The sequence below is a fragment of the Heterodontus francisci genome, chromosome 1, assembly GCF_036365525.1.
Source record: "Heterodontus francisci isolate sHetFra1 chromosome 1, sHetFra1.hap1, whole genome shotgun sequence".
Classification (NCBI taxonomy): domain Eukaryota; kingdom Metazoa; phylum Chordata; class Chondrichthyes; order Heterodontiformes; family Heterodontidae; genus Heterodontus; species Heterodontus francisci.
The window spans coordinates 275,147,776-275,172,663 of record NC_090371.1 but is presented as its reverse complement, the minus strand read 5'-3'; the positions used below and the strand labels follow the sequence as shown (position 1 = coordinate 275,172,663).

Below are 24,888 nucleotides of genomic sequence, written 5' to 3'. Positions count from 1 at the left end.
ATCGCGACGTGTGGCGGGGGCCCATCGCCCACAGATCATCCTGGGGGCAGGATAGGCTGACAATGGGCTTCCTGCCCAGAGGTGAAATGAGGCCCTTAAGTGGTCTATTAAGGGACCCACCTTTGTGGGCAATTTGTGGCTCAAGGAGGACCCCCACTGGGACCCCCTCCCCCAGACTGCCAAGACCACCCCCCAACCCTCCTCACCGGGGCCTTCCAGATTGACCCTACCTCTGGTCCAGGGTTCCATTGCTGGGCCTGGGTCCAAGGCCTCTACAGTACTAGTAGTGACCACCACTCCCGGTGGCGCTGCCGATACTGCTGAACTGCCAGCCCTGTGATTGGCTGGTAGCTCTTGGAGGCGGGATCCCCGAGCTTTTAAAGTCTTTAAAGGCATCCTGCCTCCTAAAATGTCGACAAAAAGACGACAGGTGGATCGCTCTGGGGGTAGGGGGTGGAAAAAGACAGGCAGGGATCCCCCAGTCTTTTTGGCCCGGTGCCTAGAGCCCCGCCTCCAGCACAAAATCCAGCCCCGAGTGTGAAAGCAACACAGCTTGCAAGTACTGCAAGCACCAGTAAGCTGTGCAGCGTTTTACACAAGCAAAATTCTCCACATTCAATATTTCTTCTTGAGGTTTTATGCCATTTTAAATGATATCACTTGGCTGTTTTCAAAGTCAAATTAAATCTGGCTTAGAAACCTGCTAATATCAGTCGGTGGTAAATGTACAATGGTAATTGGATATTTTTCATCGATGATTATTCTTTGTCTACCCCATTTCTCGCACTATGCAATACCATTCATAGCCATATCAAACTATTAACAAAGTACAGTAATACAGTGGTTATACTACTAGACTAGCAATCCAGAGGAATGGACTAATAATTTACAGAATGCAAGTTCAAACCTCACTATGTAATATTTGAGGATCTGAATTCAGTTTAAAAATTTTGGAAAATGCTGGTATCAGCAAAAGTGGTCATGAAGCTGTCAAATTGTCATAAAAATCCAACTGGCTCACTAATTTCCTTTAAGGAAGGAAACCTGCTGTCTTTACTTAGTCTGTTATAATCCAGTTACCTATATGTGATTCCAGTCCCACACCAATGCGATTGAATATTCATTACCACTCTGAAGTAGTCTAGCTTGTTTGTGCCAAACCACTATGGACAACTAGGGATGGGCAATAAACACTGGCCATGCCAGCAATACCTTCATCTGGAAAATGAATAAAAAGACTGTCATGTTCCACTGAGTGAATGACATCAACTTTAAGTATCAATCTGCTCATTATATTTTAGTATAATGTCAACAATCCCAGAGAGCAACATACATAATTGTTTGACTTAAAAAATGGCGTTCATCTAATTCTATTTTAAACACTTACATTAAGTGCCCAGTTTTTTCACAGCTATCTGTATAAATAAATCAAAGTGTAATACAGGTTCGATCCAGAACTCTGCAGGAAAAACTGCCCTGTAACTTTTGCACTGGGATTCAGTGTCTGGAATCCAAGTTATGGTGAACAAAACACTTGTTCGACCTCAACTGAAGTACTGTGTTCAATTCTGGGCACCACACTGTAGGAAGGATGTGAAGGCATTGGAGAGGATGCAGAGAAGATTTATGAGAATGGTTCCAGGGATGAGGGGCTTCGGTTACATGGATAGATTGGTAAAATTGGGACTTAGAAAAGAGAAGGTTGAGAGATGATTTGATAGAGGTGTTCAAAATCATGAGAGGTCTGGACAGAAATTGTTCTCATCGGCGGAGGGGTCACGAACCAGGGCACACTTATTTAAGGTGAATGGTAAAAGGACTAAAGGCGACATGAGGAAAAGCTATTTTACACAGTGAGTGGCTAGGATCGGGAATGCACTGCCTGAGAATATGGTGGAAACAGATTCAATTGTGGCTTTCAAAAGAGAATTGGATAATTATCTGAAAAGAAAATATATGCAGGGCTCAGGGGAAAAGGCAGGGAAATGGGATGAGCTGAGTTGCACTTGCAGAGAGCCATCACAGACATGATGGGCCAAATGGCCGCCTTCTGTGCGGGAACTACTCTATGATTCTATGTTTTATCGACCCACTGAGGGAGTGTGTGGTTGCGGGAGTGGGGAAGCAGGTATCATTTTTGGCAAGCATACGCACACAAACAACTGGAAAATGAATTATTTACAGTATCCATGTGACATTTTTCATTCTAATATCAAATATCAAGTGTTGAAAGAAAATGTAACTTTTACGAGTAACAGGTTTACTGGTTTAACAAAGGCACAAGTTCATGCCTGTAATTAAATGGCCTCAAAGCACTAAAGTACTGAAGAGTTCATGTCACTTTATATAGTTTTTGTTAGGCCAGTTGAGTTATTTGTGTTTTGGAGCCATTTAGAACATTCAGTACTTTTGATTACTGTTAGCTTCCTGCTTCAATTCATTTCAACGTGATGGACTATAGCTGACTTTCTAAAATAAAATATTTATTGCTTTAGATTCAGCTCTAAATCCTCGCTATCACACTGGAGGCAAGAATAAACAAGCAACAATATCATTGAGTTTTGGCTGCCATATGATCGAAGATATCTATTAATACAGAACCTTATTGTGTCTCTCCCAGGTCATTTGGTATGTAATGATTTATTCTGAAGTGTTGTTCTGTGGGTGAATCCAATAGCCATGTTGTAATGCAACAATGCTCACAAACAGCAGTGATATGAAAGTAATCTAATTTTGTTGGTGTAGGTTGAGGGAAGGAGCATTTTCCAGGATACTAGGAGAACTTCCTGCTATTCTTCAAACTATCCAGTGGGATCGTTAACATCCATTTGAATGGGGAGTTGGGGCCTTCTTTAAATGGTCTCATCTAAAGGACAACACCTCTGACAATGCAGCACTCCCTCAGTACAGCACTGGAGTGTCGGGATAAATTATAGGCTCACGCCCGGAGTCTACAACCTTCTCAATTCGATGCGAGTGTGTTACCAACTGAGTCAAACCAACAGACATATTTAATTCAGTGTTGACCGTGCAAGAATACTTTGAGTAGGATTTTAACTCAGTGCAATGTTAATGAGTAGGCCAACAAAATCAGCTAAAGCTCTCTCATGTTGGACAACTGTTGTTTCTGTTGTGTGACAAAAATGTGACAAGTAAGTTTTGTCTGTTCTATACAAGAACAGCATTTGGGAAAAGCTTTTTTTAAAAATTCATTCATGGGATGTGGGCATTGCTTGCTAAGCCAGCATTTATTGCCCATCCCTAATTGCCCTTGAGAAGGTGGTGGTGAGCTGCCTTCTTGAACCGCTGAAGTCCTCGGGGTGTAGGTACACCCACAATAATGTTAGGAAGGGAGTTCCAGGATTTTGACCCAGCAACAGTGAAGGAACAGCGATATAGTGCCAAGTCAGGATGGTGTGAGACTTGGAGGGGAACTTGTAGGTGGTGGTGTTCCCATGCATCTGTAATGCATCAAGCTTCAGAGTATGAGACTGTGCCACTGCCAAAGGTGCCCTCACATGGAGCAAAACTGTTAACAGTGTTCTGGATACTACATGCAGCAGTGAATCCATATCACATTGGAAAATTGATCCAATTCTTCTGGCAAAACGAAGATTGGAAATCTGAAATAAAGCAAGAAAATGCTGGGAATAGGCATAAGATTCTCCCTTATTCAAGTGACAGGACAAGTTAACAATTCGGGGGAAAACTTAGTAACCCCAGGCCCCAGTTGTACCCCGTTTCTTTCATAGCAAGGAAGTGGAGATACCGATTGTGAGAGCAAGCATAATATCAGACACTCAATGCAAGAGGAAATGATAGATGACAAGCTCATATTATTATTGCTCCCATGATGAAGGTAATGGAGCACCAATATTGGGTGCAACTGCACTGCTTTCTATTTATTCAAATATATATCTGAGGTTATTATATAAACATGGTTTTGAAATTGGACTGTGCCTAAATCAGGCCGACAGCAGGACCACAGGAAATTGGTCCACTGGCCTCATTTCTACATTACTGGTTACCTGCAGGCATCAGTTGTGGTTCCAGAGGCATCTTGCCAGTTCCCTAGAGGCATCAAAATCATCCAGCTCGGTCACTTAAGGGAGTCTGCCGGGGTGGGGCGGGGTGAGGAGGGTGCGTGGAGTGGGATCCAGTGGTGGTCAGTAGTTACCCTCAAATTTTGCCTGGAGCTGGGAGGAGCAATCCTGCTATTCCTGGCTTCACAATGAGGCAAGTAAAAGATAAAACTTACCTTTCCAGTCACAGCCTCCAAAGGTTTGGCTGCTGAACTCGAGAAGATGGACCACAGCATGCACCGCTCTTGTTGAGGTCAATCACAAAACATTTACACACCGGACACCCCAAACACGCATCAGGCCCCCTCCATGCATATGCAAAGGCCCGAACACCCATTTCAAAACATGCCCTGGACGCCTATGCAGAAGCCTCTATCTAGGTGGCCTGGTCATTTCCAGCATGGAATGAGTGTGCACACACACCACCTGCCCTATTGGACCCTTAGGTGCCCGATTTACACCTGGAAAAACAGGCATGGCATGATCTAATTTCTAGGGTTAAGTTGTTAAAGGCTACACTGCCACCTAGCAACATCAATCAGGATTGCCCCAACCTTTTCACTGGGCCTTCAAATATATAATTAACCAGAAATTTTCTGCAGTTACTGTTAAATTAGTTCATATGATCAAAGGCAAAAAAAATAATTAGAGGAAGCTATCAGGAACTAGTAGGCTATGAAGAATAACTCACTGGTTGCACGGCAACCATGATTCATACAGTTTGTTGTTCATAAGGGTCAGCTCTGGCTCAGTTGGTAGCACTCTGAGTGTAAAGGTTGTGGGTTCAAACTCCCACGCCATTGACTTCAGCACATAATCTAGGCTGACGCTAAAGTGTAGCACTGAGGGAGTGCTGCACTGTCTTTCCAATGAGCCGTTAAACTGAGGCTCCATCTTCCCTCTCGGGTGAACATAAAGGATCGACGTAGTAGACTTGGATTTTCAGAAGGCTTTTGATAAAGTCCCCCACAGGAGGTTGGTTAGCAAAATTAAAGCATATGGGATAGGAGGTAATATACTGGCATAGAGTACGGATTGGTTAACAGGCAGAAAACAGAGTAGGAATAAACGGGTCATTCTTGTGTTAGCAGGCTGTGACTAGTAGGGTAACGCAAGGATCAGTATTACCCCAGAGGGCTGTGGAAGCTCAGTCATTGAGTATGTTTAAAGCAGAGACTGACAGATTTCTTGATACCAATAAAGGGATATGGGGATAGTGTGGGAAAAAGGCATTGAAGTGATGAGTCATGATCGCATTGAGTGGGGGAGCAGGCTCGATGGGCTGAATAGCCTACTCCTGCTCCTATGTTCCTATGATCCCATAGTACTATTCAAAGAGGTGGTCAGTGGTTTGTGGAGCAGCGCCAGGAGTGGCTATAAAGGCCAATTCTAGACTGGCAGACTCTTTCACAGGCGCTGCAGATAAAAGATTCCCCTGGTGATCTGGACAACATTTCAACCTACAACTAAAAAACAGATGATCTGGTCATTTTTACATTGCTAGTTGTGAACCTTGCTGTGTGCAAATTGGCTACCACGTTTCCTACATTACAAACAGTGACTACACTTCAAATGTACTTCATTGATTGGAAAGTGCTTTGTGATGTCACAAGGTCGTAAAAGGCACAATATAAATATATTAAAGCCAAGTGGCATGAGACTGCCTCACTCTGCTTGGCCTCAACATTATGTATGGCACCTTCTTCTTTGGCACCCATTGTCTCTCAAGACAAGGAGAAGCGCCTAGAGGTGGTCAGTGGTTTGTGGAGCAGCGCCAGGAGCGGCTATAAAGGCCAATTCTAGACTGGCAGACTCTTCCACAGGTGCTGAAGATCAAATTGGTTGTCAGGGCTGTTACACAGTTGGCTCTCTCCTTACACTTCTGTCTCTTTTCCTGCCAACTGTTAAGTTTCTGAGTCGCCTCTCCTTAGCCCCGCCTTTATAGCTGTCCGCCAGCTTTGGCGATCGCTGGCAACTAACTCCCACAACTTGTGGTCAATGTCGCAGGACTTCATGTCGCGTTTGCAGACGTCTTTAAAATGGAGATATGGACGACTGGTCAGTCTGATACCAGTGACGAGCTCGCTGTACAACGCGTCCTTGGGGATCCTGCCATCCTCCATACGGCTCACATGGCCAAGCCATTTCAAGCGCCGCTGGCTCAATAGGACGTATATGTTGGCCGCCTCGAGGACTTCTGCGTTGGAGATACAGTCCTGCCACCTGATGCCAAGGATACTCCGGAGACAGTGAAGATGGAAAGCGTTGAGACGTCGCTCTTGGCTGACATACGTTGTCCAGGCCTCGCTGCCGTAGAGCAAGGTACCGAGGACACAGGCTTGAAACACTCGGACTTTTGAGTTCCGTGTCGATGCGCCATTTTCCCACACCCTCTTGGCCAGTCTGGACATAGCAGCAGACACCTTTCCCACGCGTTTGTTGATTTCTGCATCGAGAGACAGGTTACTGGTGATAGTTGAGCCTAGGTAGGTGAACTCTTGAACCACTTCCAGAGCGTGGTCGTCGATATTGATGGATGGAGCATTACTGACGTCCTGTCCCATGATGTTTTCTTCAGGCTGATGGTTAGGCCAAATTCGTTGCAGGCAGCTGTAAACCTGTCGATGAGTCTCTGCAGACATTCCTGATGAGTTCCCTGATGAGGACCTTCCGTACTTTGGTCTTCGCTCTAAGACGGGCAAGGTTGAACAACCTACCATCTGATCTTGTGTGGAGGAAAATTCCTTCTTCTTAAGACTTAAACGCATGAGAGAGCAGCAGTGAGAAGATGATCCCAAACAGTGTAGGTGCGAGAACACAGCCCTGTTTCACGCCACTCAGGATAGAAAAGGGGTCTGATGAGGCACCGCTATGCTGAATTGTGCCTTTCATATTGTCATGGAATGAGGTGATGATACTTAGTAGCTTTGGTGGACATCTGATCTTTGTTCGTAGTCTGAAGAGACCATGTCTGCTGACGATGTCGAAGTGTGATCTATGAAGGCAACGTAGAGGGGCATCCGTTGTTCGCGGCATTTCTCCTGTAGCTGGCGAAGGGAGAACAGCATGTCAATGGTGGATCTCTCTGCTTGAAAGCCGCACTGTGCCTCAGGGTAGACACGCTCAGCTAGCTTCTGGAGTCTGTTTAAAATGACTCGAGCATGGCTTTCCCCACTACGCTGAGCAGGGAGATTCCACGGTAGTTGTTGCAGTCACCGCGGTCACCCTTGTTCTTATAGAGGGTGATGATATTGGTATCGCGCATGTCCTGTGGTACTGCTCCCTCATCCCAGCAAAGGCAAAGCAGTTCATGTAGTGCTGAGAGTATAGCAGGCTTGGCACTCTTGATTATTTCAGGGGTAATTCCACTGGCTAGAGAATCGATGGCATTGCCGAGTTCCGATTTTGTTGGCTGTTTGTCCAGTTCATCCATGACTGGCAGAGACTGGGCTGCATTGAGGATGGTATCTGTGATATCATTTTCCCTGGAGTACAGTTCTAGGTAGTATTGCATCCAGCAGTCCATTTGCTTGCGTTGGTCAGTGATTGATTCCCCTGATGTAGATTTGAGGGGGGGGCGATCTTCTTGTTGGTTGGCCCAAAAGCTCTCTGAATGCCATCATACATTCCTCTGATGTTTCCGGTGTCGGAGGCCAGCTGAATCTGACTGCACAGGTGTTGCCAGTAGTCATTTGCACAGCACCTGGCTGTTCTTTGCGCGGTACTTCTGGCTACTTTAAGTGCTAAGGATGTTAACTTGCTGGGGGCTTTCTCGTAGTTCAGCAGTGCAGGGCGCTTAGCGGCTATGACTCGTTCCATCTCTTCAGAGTGAGATTGAAACCAGTCTGCATTCTGCTTCTCACATTTGCCAAAAATGGTATTGCTGAGTCATAGATGGCGTCTCTGATGTGGGCCCACTTGGTCTCTGCATCCCCTGCAGGAGTGTTTTGATGGGCTTTTTCAAGTGAATTAAGAAACTTTTGTGACAGCTGTGGGTAAGATATGCCAATATGGTATGAAGATAGGTTCAAAAAGCGCTAAAGTGATTCACTGAACCTTCTGGATCCTTTCTAAACAAACTACAGAGTCTTTTTGATGTTATGAAATTGATCAAGCCTGTTGCATTAAATATAGTTAATGAGAGAATAGAAATCTGAGTGCATACAATTTCCTTGTGATCAAATATGGTTTACAGCCAGGCAGTCTCGAATAAAAGTCGGGTCTTGATCATTGTACACTACACAATAAAGCCACCAGTTTTGAACAGGTAGAACTGTATAACTGCAGCTTTAGATGAAGAAAAGAAAGACTTGTAATTATATCGCACCTTTCCTGACCTCAGGATGTTGCAAAGCATTTTAAAGCCAATGAAGTACTTTTGAAATGAAGTCACTGTTGTAATGTAGGAAACGCAGCAGCCAATTTGCGCACACCAAACTCCCACAAACAGCAATGTGATATTGACCAGATAATCTGTTTTTTCTGATGTTGATTGAGGGACAAATATTGTCCTGGAAACCGGGGATAACTCCCCTGTTCTTTTCGAAACAGTGTCATGGGGTCTTTTACATCCACCTGAGGCCGAGGGCAGACGGGATCTCAGTTTAATGTCGCATGCGAAAGACGGCATCTCCGAGAGTGCAGCACTCTCTTAGTCCTGCACTGGAGTGTCAGCCTAGATTTTCATGCTCAAGTCATGGGTTACAGTGAGTTTTGTCAAGTATGCAATTTTAATGTGGCACCAGTGGCTTCAGTTTTGTTGATTTACAATGTCTGGGCATCCAGACTACTCACTGCAGTTGGATCATGAACTTCTGATTCAGAGGTGAGTATGCGAGCAACTGAGCCACAGCTGACACCTCAGTTGGCACAGTAGAATTCACAGCAGCACATATAGTCCCATGGGCTGTGGAACAAGGGATTCTGATAGCTTGAACAATCTTTTCTTGTTTCGTGAAAGCCAGAATCCTTGTTGTCAGATATCTATCAGTGCAAATCAATGCATTAGCATTGGAGCCAATTTCACTTAAATGGCTAGGAATTGAAATTCCTCTGTCATTTCTACAAACACCCACTGTCTTCAACACAGTTTATTGAATCATTTTAGGCATCTATCCCTATTACTTTCATGTCTTACTGCATTTACAACATGGAATATAATCCCCAGCTACATATTTTTCCCCATTTAGCCAACTCTACTCATAAAAGTGTTTACATCTCAGAATCTCTAATTACAATTAACAACATAGACAGAACAGAAACTTCTTACTAATATTTCACTAGAAGCCCATTTAAATGAACAAAATGTTGAGAACAAAAATCACTTATCAGGAATTGACTGTCTCGCTTTAGGAACGCAGGTATCCTCTTTCCCTTTGTACTACCTCAGTTGCTAATGCAAGGGGAAGTTAGGCTGACCCAACATGTAATCTCACAGAAAGACACGACCCAAGGCAAATGGAACCATACCAGCATGTGCAAACATTTTAACAGTAAGTTCAAGCTTCCCTGATGAAAGATTAGTCTGGTTTTGCAGGAATAGGATTAGTACTTGGGCATCAACTTCAGGACATGCAATGCTCTGAAGTGCAGGTCTTTGGCCATCACAGGAAGCACATGTGAATGTCTTTCTACAAGGTAGAAAGAAACTTGTGGGTGTGCTGCTTTCTTCAACTCTACTAATTTGTATGTACAGGCTGCTGTTTACTTACTTAAGAGTTATCATTGAAAGGAGGGTTAAGTTTGTGATTTATCACAATGCGTTTCTTATTTTTAAATTTCAACAGGTTGTAGTTCCCAGACTTTGGCTCTAAAATGTCTTTTGTTGCAAGATAAAGTTGCGTAAAATGTACAGTGCATTAGTAAAGTTTTTTTTGGGTTACTTTTTGAAATGGTGGTTTGCACACTCTTGCCTCTAAGACAAAAGGTCATAGGTTCAAGTCCTACTCCAGAGGCTTGGGCATATATTCTTGGCTCCCACTCCTGTGCAGTAATGAGAAAATGTTAGGTTTTGGAGGTGCCATCTTTTAGAGATGTCATTATTCTCCACAAAGTGGAAAGGTAGTGAAAATGAGCTTTTTTTCCCCCTGTGTATTTGCGCCCATCATGGTGAAGATGAACCTTTTCTTCCTTCTCACTTAGTATCCAATGACAGCATCAAACATACTTTTGTTCAGGGTTAACAGAGGCCCAAGGCAGCTGTTAGATTAAACCGACAGTATTTAATCACATACCCCAGGAGCGAATCCTTTATCACAATTGCAGCACTTTGCCACTTCTCACATTGTCGAATCCTTATGACCTATCTGAGCTCCGTGCCTGATTCAGCATTCCACCACCGGTCGTGCTCAAACTGCCAAAGTGGTAGTATGGCCTTTATCACTAATTCACAATGTTGACTCTGTCCCTCCACCTCTGGTACCTTTGCGTCTTTCAAGCATCTCTTACGCGCGCCCCTCCCCCCCCCCCTTTAAATCATTGTTGTTTACTGCTTCTCCCAAGCCCCATTCTAAGCTTCCCCCAAGATATCCTCCCTTAACCTTATTTATTTCCTTATGTTTGATTCTTAGTGCCATCCATTATTCAAAATATGGCTCCTGTGAAAAAATAATAGATTTTCACACAAATTCTGTGAAAGATGGCACAGTGGTTAGCACCGCAGCCTCACAGCTCCAGCGACCTGGGTTCAGTTCTGGGTACTGCCTGTGCGGAGTTTGCAAATTCTCCCTGTGACCGCATGGGTTTCCGCCGGGTGCTCCGGTTTCCTCCCACAGCCAAAGACATGCAGGTTGATAGGTAAATTGGCCATTGTAAATTGCCCCTAGTGTAGGTAGGTGGTAGGAGAATGGTGGGGATGTGGTAGGGAATATGGGATTAATGTAGGATTAGTATAAATGGGTGGTTGTTGGTCGGCACAGACACGGTGGGCCGAAGGGCCTGTTTCAGCGCTGTATCTCTATGACTCTAAGTTATAGGATTTTACTTACACCAAGAATCACTGGGCAACAACTATCAGAATTTTGATGTACCTCCTGGATACTCAATACGAGACAGCAAGAAATGAGAAAAGACAACTGAGTATGCCTCCCCTAACAAATAGTGCTGTACCATCATGGACTCTACCCAATTCATTGACCTTCCTGAAAAGGGATGACATCAAGGCCAAAAGCTACAGAGAAGAAAGAAGTACGAAATCTCTCCCTGTCCCCCAAAGACAATTGGGTGAAAACTCCAGTGTATCAATCTAAAGTTAAAAACTGCATTCTTAAATTTGATCCACAGGGCTTCACTAATGACATTTTATGATTGTCAACAGCATAAGAATTGGTTTTCTACAGAGCATTTCAGAAAAGTTATCTGCCTCATTATAATCTTCCACCTCATCATTAAACTGATTAACACCCGCCTTGTTTTCAAAGGATTAAATCAACACAGCACTAAGTGCTTTTGCTGGAGTATATTCCACAAATCTATTTTATGGGTGGAAAGGGGAAATTCTTCTAATCAGACCTGTCAAGCCTTCTTAATCGTGTACTCTTGCCTGTGGGAACTGCATTTACTGTTTTAATTGAAGAATCTTCCTTTACATTTGTGTGCTTTTCTGCAACTATATAACGGTGAATCGTAACCTCCCTAAACGTATTTTTGTCTCGAGTAAAAATAATCAGGCTCAATCACTGTTTAGAACTTAAAGATCCTAGATACCAAAATTATATTTGTTGCTCTTCTCTGAACTCATTTCAAGAAATCAAGACATTTTGAAGACAGGATGTGCAAAACTCAATAAAACATTGCAAATGCAGCCTTATGGGTGAAATATACTAGAATTATTTATTTTGCCATCATTAAATGTATATGGATGCATCCGACAACCTGATTGGTATTACTGACTAGGAGTCACAGGAAGCAGATATTTTGAGAGAATGGTGAATAACTCACCCACATCATTAAACTTTTCCATGTTTGCATACCAACATCTATTTAATGTGTTTGTCCTTCAGATGAGAAGTTAAATCATTTGGTTTTTCAGGTGGACTTAAAAGTACTCATGGCATTATTTGCAGAAGGAAGAGTCCTCTAAGATCCGAACCAAAATTCTTCTCACAACCAACCAACACTAAAAAAATGATTAACTGATCATTCATCTCATTGCTGTTGCTAGATCTCTGTATGCAAAATGGTGAAGGTATTTACTACATGAAAATAGTCACTACACTCAAAAAAGTAATTTCTGCACAAAAGGACTTTCATTGTAAACACATTTCACATTCCAATTCAGTTTTCAATATTTTATGTTTATCCACATTAAAATCCTTCTTCCATTCCTCAGCTCGCATCACTATTTCTGCAACAGATTTCAATTTAATCCTATTTCTGTGATTCATTTCAATCTTCCCAATACTGGCTCCATATCTTGATACAACCAGCAAATTTTTTACTACTGGAAGCAAGCTCCCAAGTATCATTTGTGTGTAATGTAAACAGATGAATCAGAACAAATTAGAGGACCTCCCCGCCAGAACTTGGCCCCCTCCCCTTTAATACCAATGCGACTTTCTGTTCATAAAACACTTTCCAATTTAGTAGCTAATAAGTCACTATACTCAAAAATAAATTTCTGCACAAAAAAAAAATTGGCCAATTTAATTCCCGCCCTGAATTATATTAGCCTTATTCTGCATTAAAAGTCTCACTTGTTGAAATTTATCAAATGCCTGTTGAAAATGGAGGTACATTGTATCCATTGGGCAGCTGTCCTTTTTTTTAAGCAAAAAAGCTTGTGAAGCATGATTTTTCATTTCGAAAATATATAAATAATGTCGACCAATCCTTATGGTCTCTTTGGCCTTAATTAATAATTATAAGTGTCCTGAAAACATTTAACATTTCTTTAACAACTGGTTCGTAATTCCGTTAACCCCAGAATCTTCTGTCTCTGAGTATTGGAATTACATAATTAGTATCCTCATGTTGAGTGGCAAGATTTTCTGCTGCAGGGGCACATCTTCCAAACTTCCTGCCTCCGGTTCAATTCCATTATGACCTATGCTAGTTGCTTCACGTGTTTGCATTTGTAACGTGTAACACCAACATCTCGAATCTCCACCCAAATAACGCCTTTTATCTTTTGCATAACTCAATGTAATGCCTATGTTTCCTGCACCTCAGATGCTTCTCAGTTTCTAAATTCCTCGTTATAATATTTTCTTCTTCCTAAAGTTGTTATATTTTAAACTGTTGGACTGTTTTAATGCTTTTTTAAAATATAAAACTTTGCCTTTTATCTCTCACTTGTCTTCCTTAAAACCTTCTAGTCAACTTTCAATGCTCCAGTTTCCTAAATTCCAATGTTAACCTTTGCACTGCAGCTATTTTTCATACGCATGCTTGAGTGTCAAACTGCTTTACCGCAGAATCACAATTTTTCTGAATTTGTATAGTTTCATGTTAGATTTATCACATGACACTAAATGATATCAGAACTAAGATCTTGAGCTGAAATTTGTGTATAAATGAGTCTTAGTCACATTTTCAGACAGTGCAACTTAAAAAAAACACCAGTTTAGTTGTAAATTAGGGCATTTACAGTTTGTCCACTTTGAAGAAACCACAGTTCAAAACTTCCTTGGACCTGGACCCACTCTGTTGCCGTAACTTCACCAAATTGCATCAACGCAGTTTGTGCTGCGTGCCCAGTGACTTATGGTGATGGAGTAGCTCCAAGGAACTTCCGGGCCCATGTCGCTACTAGAACGCAGGTTAGATTACAGTCACAGAAGTCACAATAGTAATCTAGGATGGATTGTTCCAGCCATCTGTGTCGGAAGGAATATCCTGAGGTAATTTGAGATTTAGGTAGATATAGATTCAATAGTAGCCTTCAAAAGGCATTTGGATAAATACCTGAGGAGAAAAAAAAAATTGCAAAGCTATGGGGAAAGCACAGGGATATGGGACTAACTGGATTGCTCTTTAAAAGAGTCAGTGCAGACTTGATAGGTTGAATGGCCTCCTTCCGTTTTGTACTATTCTATCATTCCATGATTAAGAAAGAAAAGGAAAAGAAACAATTTGCATTTACATAGTGGCTTTCACAACCTCAGGATATCCCAAAGTGCTATATAACCATTGACATGCTCTTGAACTGTAGCGACTGTTGTACTGTCAGAAACATAGCAGCCAATTTACATACAGCAAGGTCCCACAAACAGAAATGTGAGATAATGCCCAGTGATCTGTTTAAGTGATACTGGTTATTGGCCAAGACACCAGAAGAATTCCCCTGCTTTTCAAAATACTGCCATGGGATCGCTAACATCCACCTGAAAGGGAAGGTGGGCCTTCGGTTTAATATCTCATTTGAAAAACGGAGCTACTGACAGTGCAGCACTCCCTCAGTACGATATTGGAGTGTTAGCCTGATTTATGCACTCAAGTTTCTGCAATAAGGCTTAAACCCACATCCTTCTGGCTCAGAGGTGAGAATGCTACCACTGAACCAAGGGTGACACCCAATTAGCACTCCCCCCAATCCCTCCACCAAGTGGTGACTCCCTGTTAAGCTTGATTTCATGAACTTAAGACACTTACAATGCTTCATTGCTTGCAAGAACCTAGACTGTAAGGAGACAGGCTATTCAACCGCATATAGTTTTACACCCAAGACTAATCTTGGCTGCATCCAACTTCCACATGAGCATTAGGCATCAAAATGATTTTATGCAGAGATACTACAGGTTTTTGAAGGTGATGGATTGTGAGGGGCAGAAGTATCAGCATCTGAGCCAACATAGTGGAATGAGTAACAATCCATGAAATGGATTGTGCTGGATCACGCATATAGCAAACTGGTGTTTTAATGCTGTTCAACTTCACCAGCTATTGCCTCCAACACAAGCAGCTTGTGTTTTAGAGGCAGAAATCACAGGTAGTGGGAACATACTAAACAGAAGCAGATGCCTAAAAGGTTAAATGCTCTGCCATGTTAATCCCTGAATCCCTGCTGCTCAGTTATAGCACTGCCTGTCCGCCACGATCAAAAGGCTGAAGAAAACTGCAACCAAATGCATTTCTAAAACTTGGCGTAAACACGCCACCTAAGATTTGAAGTGAGTGGCCAGTTGCTCTGTTTTGGTTTAACTTGAGGCAGGAATGTTGGCTGACACACTAGGAGAATTTTTTTCTTTGAATAGTACTGTGGGGTCTTCAACAAACTGTAAAGGGGACTGGGCAGGGTGGGATTACAGCCCGAGTACTGAGATTTACTGTGCTACTGACACATTAATTGTAAGCTTTAACAAGTAATATCTCCCATTTATAAGACACAGAAACTAAAAAGAACTTTTTTTTTTTTAAAAGGAGAGGTTTTATATTGACTTTACAAGTTCCCAAACAATCCACTCACAAATAGACAAGTGGAAGCCCTAATAGGAAACATTGTCATTTTCATTAAATTCAGATTCCATAATGGTGAGAATATGTTAAAAGTTGACAAATCACTGTCATGCAATCCCCAAACTCAGGACTTTCTACAGTGCCTCTTTTCTTTGAGCCAACTGCTGGGAATTGCATGACAGTGATTTGGGTTGACTTTTCTCAGCCTTCCTGTGTTTCACAAGCCATGTCCCCAGCACTCTGAGTCATCGGTTGTGGGTTCAAGTTCCAGTGCAGGACAATAGCACGTAACCTAGGCCAGCATTCAGCACATTACTGAGGGAGCATTGCAGTCTCGGAAACGCTGCCTTTCAGATGAGACATTAAACCAAGGCCCTTTCTGCTGTCTCTCAGGTGGATATACAAGATTCCGTTGCACCATTCGAAAAATATCTAACATTCTTTCTCAACCAACACCACCCAAAATAGATTAACTGTTTATTCCTTCATTTTGTTGTTTGAGGGACTAAGTTGCATGCATACTGGCTGGTGTATTTGCCTACAAAAACAGCCATCCAGGACAAAGCAACCAGCATGATTGGCTCCCATCCACCACCTTAAACATTCACTCCCTCCACCACTGGCGCACAGGGACAGCAGTGTGGACCACCTACAAGATGCACTGCAGCAACTTGCCAAGCCCCCTTCAGCAGCACCTTCCAAACCCGCGATCTCTACCACCTAGAAGGACAAGGGCAGTAGATGCGTGGGAACACCACCACCTGCAAGTTCCCCTCCAACTCACACACCATCCTGACTTGGATCTGTATCGCTGCTCCTTCCGGTTTTTGGAATTCTGCTGCCATAGCCTTTTGAGGAAGAGAGACTTTGAATATTTTTAAGACAGAGGTAGATAGATTCTTGACAAGCAAGGGGGTGGAAGGTTATCAGGGGGTAGGTGGAAATGTGGAATAATCAGTTCAGCCATGAACTTATTGAATGGAGGAGCAGGCTCGAAGGGCCGGGTGGCCTACTCCTGCTCCTATTTCGTATGTTCCTATGTTCCTTCACTGTCACCAGGTCAAAAACCTAGAACTCCCTTCCTAACAGCACTGTGGGTGTACCTACACCCACTAATAATGCATGTTTTCATAACCGGTCATAGAGGGAACTCACTATCCCACATGGACTGCAGTGGTTCAAGAAGGCAGCTCACCATCACCTTCTCAAGAGCAATTAGGGGTGGGCAACAAATGCTGGCCTTCCCAGCGACGCTCACATCTCATAAAAGAATTGTAAAAAAAAAAGTGACTATACTTCAGAAGCATTTTGGGCATCCAAAGGAGTTGATAAGGCACTATATAAATGTAAACTCTTTCCATCTGTGATCACAATGTTATGCCAGCAGATCACTCCTTACTACAAAAATGATGTCTGCACTGAACCAGATGATATTCAAACCAGGTTCTCCTCAGTCAAGGCCTCCAAAGTGGCAGTTTCACGATGTGTGCACACATTCACCCTCGTTAGTGTTTGACTGTCCAACCTTGTTTCATTTATCAAGGGAAAGGACAAACTTAGTAATAAGTCTGTCAAAATATTCTCTCAAGTGCAGAGTGACATTTTTCTTCTAAGCATTGCCCTCTTTGTAACCCCCACACAAATTTGAGATCCACTGTTTTTTTTTAAACCACATTAGAGGATATCTAACCTTCAAGAGGAGAATTTACAAGTACCCTTAGTACTTACATCTGGAATGAAGCCAATCTCGTTCAGATGGTTACTCAACTCTGGGTCATGGAAAGCAATCATCTGGGAAAACACTGTCAGATACTCTGTAACAAGGAGACAATTTATTAATCATCAAACAAAAAAGCATCTGATAAAAGACTGATCCTTAAATAATAATGAATGTTTTCATAACCGGTCATAGAGGGAACTCGCTATCCCACAGACACGATACACCCAGCCACAGCTTCCAGGGTGGCTCCACAAAGGCTACATAAGTGATTTGATCAGCAAGGACCTGCTTGTCAACAGCTGAACCCTGATAAGGCCAAACGAGTCAATATCACAGCTTTATGACATACTAATGGTGCACCAATGTTATAGCGTGTGGAAAAGATAACAGTAATACAAATAGTTTGATTTGTGGGATAAAAGCACTGCAGTTGCTGTCAGGTGGACGGTCCATTGAGGAGTTTAGCTCAAATTAATGAACATAAATAAGAACATAAAGAATAGGAGCAGGAGTAGGCCAGATGGCCCCTTGAGTTTGCTCTGCCATTAAATAAGATCATGGCTAATCTGATCTCGGCTTCAGCTTCACTTTCCTGTCTGTTCCCCATAATCTCTGATTCCTTTATAGTTCAACAATTTGTCTATCTCAGCCTTGCATAAATTTAATTACTCAGCCCCTATACCTCTTTGGGTTAGAGAATTTCAGGGATTCACGACCCTCAGAGAAGAAATTCCTTCTCATCTCCGTCTTAAAGGGCGACCTCTTATTCTGGATTCCCTAGATTGCCCCACAAGGGGAAACATCCTCTTAGCACCTATGCTGTCAAGCCCCCTCAAAATCTTATGTTTCATTCAGATCAACTCTCATTCTCGAACTTCCAAAAAATACCTGAGCTGCATCTTTTTGCCTGTTTTTATATTAGTGCTGATATAAAGAAACAACTTGTGCACTGACACAGTGCCTTGCTATATCTAAACAGCTCCAAAACAACGAAGCAGCAGTTTCATCATTTTAAGAAGGAGAGGGTACAAGAGAAATTTACCAGTGCTAGGAGGCTTTAGTTATAAGGAGAGAAGAAAAACAGGGACTCTTGCGATGAGAATGGAGAACGTTGAGAGGAAATTTGACACAGAATGTGTTCGAGATTATGAAGGATTTTAAAATATAAAGGGGGAGAAACTATTTTCATCAGTAGTTGAATCAGTAATTAAAGGGCATAATGTTTATCATCTTCAAAAAGAATGAAGGGGAATGTTAAGAGAATTATTTTTAATGCTGAAGGTAAATACAAAATGAAATGCAACTACCAGTGACTGAGGCACAATCTGTCATATCTGTAAGGGATATTTGAAAAACAAAAACATTAAAAAAGTTATGGAGAAAGCACAGGGGAATGGGATTCAGTTTCACATTCCTAGTGATACATTATCTCATACATCACATTTTTAAACGTCTCAATTAATTCCAATCCACTCTGTGCAATAGGGGCACAGAACTGATAGGACCCTTTCTGGTTTTGATCTCAATCCCATCCTGTGCTCTCATCAGGTTGTGCCAAATCTGATGTTTCAACATCAATTTACTTTATTAACATTTGTGCAACACAGTGCGAAAGGCAGATATTCCCTTCCAGGTAGCCCTGATGTGACTGTCTCTGCAGGAATAACTCTCCACTGATGTGAAGCTACAGCAGACATGGAAGACAAAGCTGACTGAAAAGATCATAGATCCTTCAGTGATATGTGAGGCCTAATGGACTCAGAGAGTTTCCTTTATACAAGTCGAGCAAACACAGACACTGGGGGTTTGGTAGCCAAGTGGTTATGTTACTGGACTACTCATCCAGAATGCTTAATAATCTAAAACATGCAAGTTCAAATTTTAGCATGAATCTCCTACATTCTAGAGTTCCCTGGATTCTAGAATGGTTCCCCGGATTGAAAGGGAACAAATGTAACCTTGTCCTTCAAGAACGAAGGGAGAGAGAAAACAGGGAACAGGCCAGTTAGCCTGACACGAGCAGTAGGGACAATGCCAGAATCTAATATTAGGGATGTGATAACAGGGCACTTAGAAAATCATAATATGATTGGGTAGAGTCAACATGGATTTAAGAAAGGGAGATCACGTTTGACAAATCTGTTCAAGTTTTTTGAGATTGTAACTAAAAAGGTGGATAATGGGGAACCAGTGGATGGAGTGCACTTGGATTTTCAAAAAACATTCAATAAGGTGCCACACAAGAGGTTATTACATAAAATCTCGGCTCATGGGATTGGGGATTAGCAAGTATTGAGGATTGGTTAAAGGACAAAAAACAGAGTAGGAACGAATGGATCATTTTTAGATTGGCAGGCTATAATTAGTTGAGTACCACAAGGTTCCCTGCTTGGTTTTCAGCTATTGACAATCTATATTAATGAATTAGATGAGGGAACTGAGTGTGTTATATCCAAGTTTGTTGGGAAAGTAAGCTATGAGGAGGACACAAAGAGGCTGCATAAGGATACAGACAGATTATGTGAGGGGGCAAGAATGTGGAATATAATGTAGTGGAGTCTGAAGTTATCCACTTTGGTAGGGAAGATAGAAAAGCAGAATATTTTCTAAATTGTGAGAGACTTGAGAAATGTTGGTTATCAGAGAGATCCAAGTGTCCTTGTACACACATCACAAAATGTTAACATATAGGTACAGCAAGCAATTAGGAAAACAAACAGTATGTTAGCCTTTATTATAAAGGGATTGGGGTATAAGAGTAAAGAAGTCTTACTATAATTGTATAGGGCCTGGATGAGACCACATATGGAATACGGTTTACAGTTTTTTTCTCCTTAACTAAAAAAAGGATATACTTGTGCAATAAAGGTTTATTACATTGATTCCTGGAATGAGGGGTAAATCCGATGAGGAGAAATGGAGTAGACTAGGCATCTATTCCCTAGAGTTTAGAAGAATGAGAGGTGATATCTTTGAGACATATAACATTTTTTAAAGGGTTTGGCAGGGTAGATGTTGGGAGAATGTGTCCTTGGCTGGGGAGTCTAGAACGAGGGGTCACAGTCTCAGAATAAGGGGTTGGCCATTTAGGACTGAGATGAGGGGAAATTTCTTCACTCAAAAGTACTGTCAATTTTTGGAACTATCTACCCCAGACAGCTGTGAATGCTCAGTTACTGAATATATTCAAAACAGAGATCGATAGATTTTTGGATACTAAGGGAATCAAGGGATACAGGAATTGTGTGGAAGATATAGGTGAGGCACATCAGCCATGAGCTTACTGAATGGTGGAGCAGGCTCGAAGGGCTCCTATTTCTTATGCTCTTGGGACACACACATCCCAAGAACGAATAGCGAAAAAAAATACAAAAATGGATAAGAAAAGGCCTGCTCATCCATTAAGCCTGTCCTGTCCTGGTATGGTGTAATTTCCATATACCATCACCGTTCCTTGAAAACCCTACCTGCCCACTCAAACTTCTGGGAAAGGCATAAGAAAATAAACCGCCCCCCCCACCCCGCCCCCCCCGGAGGCAAACAAGCTCCAGACAGTGCCTAGTGACAAACCTATATTCTAGATGTAGAGATTCGTTACACTCAAGAACTCGGGAGCCTTGGCTCAGTGCAGCACTCTTGCCTCTGAGATTGAAGGTTGCGGATTCAAGTCCCACTCCAGAGCACTAAATCTGGGTTAACACTCCAGTGCAGTCCTGAGGGTTAAACTGAGGCTCGATCTGCACTTTCATGTGGACATAAAAGATCCCATGGCATTATTTTAAAGAGCAGGGGAGTTCTTCAGATGCCATTGCCATTATTTATCTGCAAACAACAACTTTTCAGGTCTGTGGCCTACATCGGAACTCATCTGGTGAATGGTCACAGACCTGAAATGTTAACTCTGTTTCTTGCTACACACATGCTGCCAGAACTGCTGAGTATTTCCAACACTTTCTGTTCTCATTACACCTATTTCATTGCTACGCATAAAATGGTTATCACCTTTTCTACATTGCAAGTGGCTAAATTTCAAAAGTACTTCATTGGCTATAAACTGCTTTGGGACATTGAGGTTATGAAAGGTGCTATAGAAAGGCAAGTCTTTCCTTTTAACTCTTTTGAATGCTTGCAGGAAATCCGCACTCACTCCATGAGTTGAAAACTTAGCCCAGAATCCAATGACTCTCTTGTGGAAAAAAAGAAACACCGGGAATCTAACATAATTCTATTTTTTTAAAAAACATACTTACATTCCCTGGTCCTTGCTAACCTATCCTGCTCAATCTGTGATAATATATTTGTTATGACATCAGTGAGACTGTTAACATTAAAACACAAGAACTCCCCAGACTAATTTAAAGAATTACACAAGATTTCACGTTTTACGATTTTCATGATAACTAAGCAAAAAAATCTCCATTAACTAAGTAGTACATTATAAGTAGCTGATATCCCAAATTAACAGAGAAAGGTATTTTTTTCACTTATTAAAAAGTCCCAAACTCCTCCCAGTTGCAACGGGTTGGATTTCACAGACCTTTCTCAAAGTTAATGTCCTCTTTGCTCACTTATTCCAAACACTTTTGACCTGGACTTCCGTGAATAAGGCAATCTCAGTTGATCCTGTAGGATCCACAAACCTCAACTTTCAAAACAGGTTCAAGCCTATGCAGCCTTTCGCTGTATCAGTCTTCTGAGAGCAGATTTCCCCTCTCCATCTCCTCTCTGATTCTACCACCGCTGGTCTTCTTCCAGTCTTCCTTACAACCTCCCTGAGGATGCCACCGCTGGTCTTCCTTATAGCCTTCCTGCCTTCTGATTGTGGATAAATTCAACTGATTTTCAGAAATCAATATCCAACTGTTTTTTCCAACATGCAAAGTCCACAAGTCTGGCTACAGCAGAGTCACCCGAGCTTTCCACTGTTTCCAGGTTTTAGCAACTGTCATTCGTATTTACATTTTCAGAACCACTGACTCCTTGTTTATGATCTCCAAGTCTGCGAGGGTGCAACCCACTGTTCAGGTGCTACACCTTGGCAATCTCTGCTTTTCAAAAAGGTCTTTGATCTGGGTTCTTTGTTGTCCTGGTAACCAAGATCCCTGTCTTGTCTTTAAGCAGAGTTGATATAAGGTCACCTGACTTCTCTGACTCCATCTTAAACTATATTAAAAATCACAGCTTTTGTAACAATCATGCTCGAGTCCAGCGTTTATAGCACAGTGCATTCAGTTAAATTACTGTCAATACGAACACTGGTAGGAAGGTGGGAACAGGTGGAGGCCATTCAGCCCCTCAATCCTGTTCCGCCATTCAGCCCCTCAATCCTGTTCCACCATTCAATTAGATCAAGGCAGATCTGAATCTTAACATCTTAACTCCATCGACCTGCCTTAGTTCCACAACCTTTATTATCCTTTCCTAACAAAAAGCTATCAATCCCACTTTTGAAATGTTCAATTGATTGAGCCTCAGAGCTTTTTGAGGGACAGAATTCCATATTTCAACTACTCTTTGTAAAACTGACAGGCAAGAGGCAACCCATCCCAGCAAAAGAAAGCAGCAAAAATAACTTTGGCTGGAAAGGCTTAACCATTACATGACACAAAACCTATCATATATGAAAGCGGGGGTGGGATGGGGGTGGAGAGAGAAAACACTTACACACAAAGAACAAGACCAAACTATTAACACACATCAGAATACTGCATCACTGAATGGAAAAATGCAGCCATTCTACCTGGGATGAGGTAAAAAGTTTTGCCTTTTCATAACTCATCTGAATTCTTCTTTTGGCCTCCTTATCTCGAGAGACAATGGATAAGCGCCTGGAGGTGGTCAGTGGTTTGTGAAGCAGCGCCTGGAGGGGCTATAAAGGCCAATTCTAGAGTGACAGACTTTTCCACAGGTGCTGCAGAGAAATTTGTTTGTCGGGGCTGTTACACAGCTGGCTCTCTCCTTGCGCCTCTGTCTTTTTTCCTGCCAACTAAGTCTCTTCGACTCGCCACACTTTAGCCCCGCCTTTATGGCTGCCCGCCAGCTCTGGCGGGACGCTGGCAACTGACTCCCACGACTTGTGATCAATGTCACAGAATTTCATGTCGCGTTTGCAGACATCTTTAAAGCGGAGACAAGGACGGCTGGTGGGTCTAATAGCAGTGGCGAGCTCGCTGTACAATGTGTCTTTGGGGATCCTGCCATCTTCCATGCGGCTCACATGGCCAAGCCATCTCAAGCGCCGCTGTGTCAGTAGTGTGCATAAGCTGGGGATGTGGGCCGCCTCGAGGACTTCTGTGTTGGAGATACGGTCCTGCCACCTGATGCCAAGTATTCTCCGGAGGCAGCGAAGATGGAATGAATTGAGACGTCGCTCTTGGCTGACATACGTTGTCCAGGCCTCGCTGCCATAGAGCAAGGTACTGAGGACACAGGCCTGATACACTCGGACTTTTGTGTTCCGTGTCAGTGCGCCATTTTCCCACACTCTCTTGGCCAGTCTGGACATAGCAGTGGAAGCCTTTCCCATGCGCTTGTTGATTTCTGCATCTAGAGACAGGTTACTGGTGATAGTTGAGCCTAGGTAGGTGAACTCTTGAACCACTTCCAGAGCGTGGTCGCCAATATTATGGATGGAGCATTTCTGACGTCCTGCCCCATGATGTTCGTTTTCTTGAGGCTAATGGTTAGGCCAAATTCATTGCAGGCAGCCGCAAACCTATCGATGAGACTCTGCAGGCACTCGAGTGTGAGATGTTAAAACAGCATCGTCAGCAAAGAGGAGTTCCCTGATGAGGACTTTCCGTACTTTGGACTTCGCTCTTAGACGGGCAAGGTTGAACAACCTGCCCCCTGATCTTGTGTGGAGGAAAATTCCTTCTTCAGAGGACTTGAACGCATGTGAAAGCAGCAAAGAAAAGAAAATCCCAAAAAGTGTGGGTGCGAGAACACAGCCCTGTTTCACGCCACTCAGGATAGGGAAGGGCTCTGAATTGAGAGAGTTAATTTGAATACTTAATTTAATGTAAATTCATATACAGAAAACAAAATAAAGAGGCAAAGAAAGATGGGATTAAGGGAGATAAGAAACAGAAAGAAAGGACAATAAAAAGTATTTCAATTTTTAAAAAATCAACAATAATTAAATCCTGAAGGAATGAGACTCCACATTTGTAAATATATGTTTTAGATCCAGAGTGGTTATTTAGCAGTAATTAAGACTTATCATGCTGTTAAAACTTCACGTATACCTGAATGTACTAGCATTAACTTTTTCTAGCATGTTTAGTGGGAAAATACAGTAACTTCATGGCATTGCATAGATGTAAATGCTGAAACGAATCAGCGAGGCTTTGGTGCAGTGCGGCTTATGGAGGAACAGGCCAAATTGGACAGCAAAAGAGTTGGCAGAGGTCTTGGGACAAAGTGCAGGAGTGTGCCCCGAGATAAAGTGGCGAAAGTGGCAGTCAAGATAAAGTAGAAAGTGAAAGACTGACGTCAGTGATGACAGAACTAGCACAGAAATAAAACTCGGTTTAAAAAAAAAGTGGGCAGTGAAAGCAACCTACGGAAACATCTGAGTAACATCGTGGCGAGCACAGAGGAGGAGCTCTGAGGGTGAGTAAATAGCAAGCATTTTGTTGTTTTTAAACAAAAGCTGACTTGCTAATCTTAACTCAGACTATCAAAAACCAA

General features: G+C 42.5%; 1 protein-coding gene across 6 annotated transcripts in view; it reads right to left on the bottom strand.

Annotated features, from left to right (window-relative positions):
• tbck (TBC1 domain containing kinase) overlaps positions 1-24,888 on the bottom strand; it is a 196,372-nt gene that overhangs the window by 93,914 nt on the left and 77,570 nt on the right. For all 6 annotated transcript variants that reach the window (XM_068045581.1, XM_068045572.1, XM_068045590.1 and 3 more), the window contains one exon: positions 17,205-17,290. In XM_068045581.1, the coding sequence (XP_067901682.1) occupies positions 17,205-17,290 (86 nt within the window). The remainder of the gene's footprint in view (positions 1-17,204; positions 17,291-24,888) is intronic.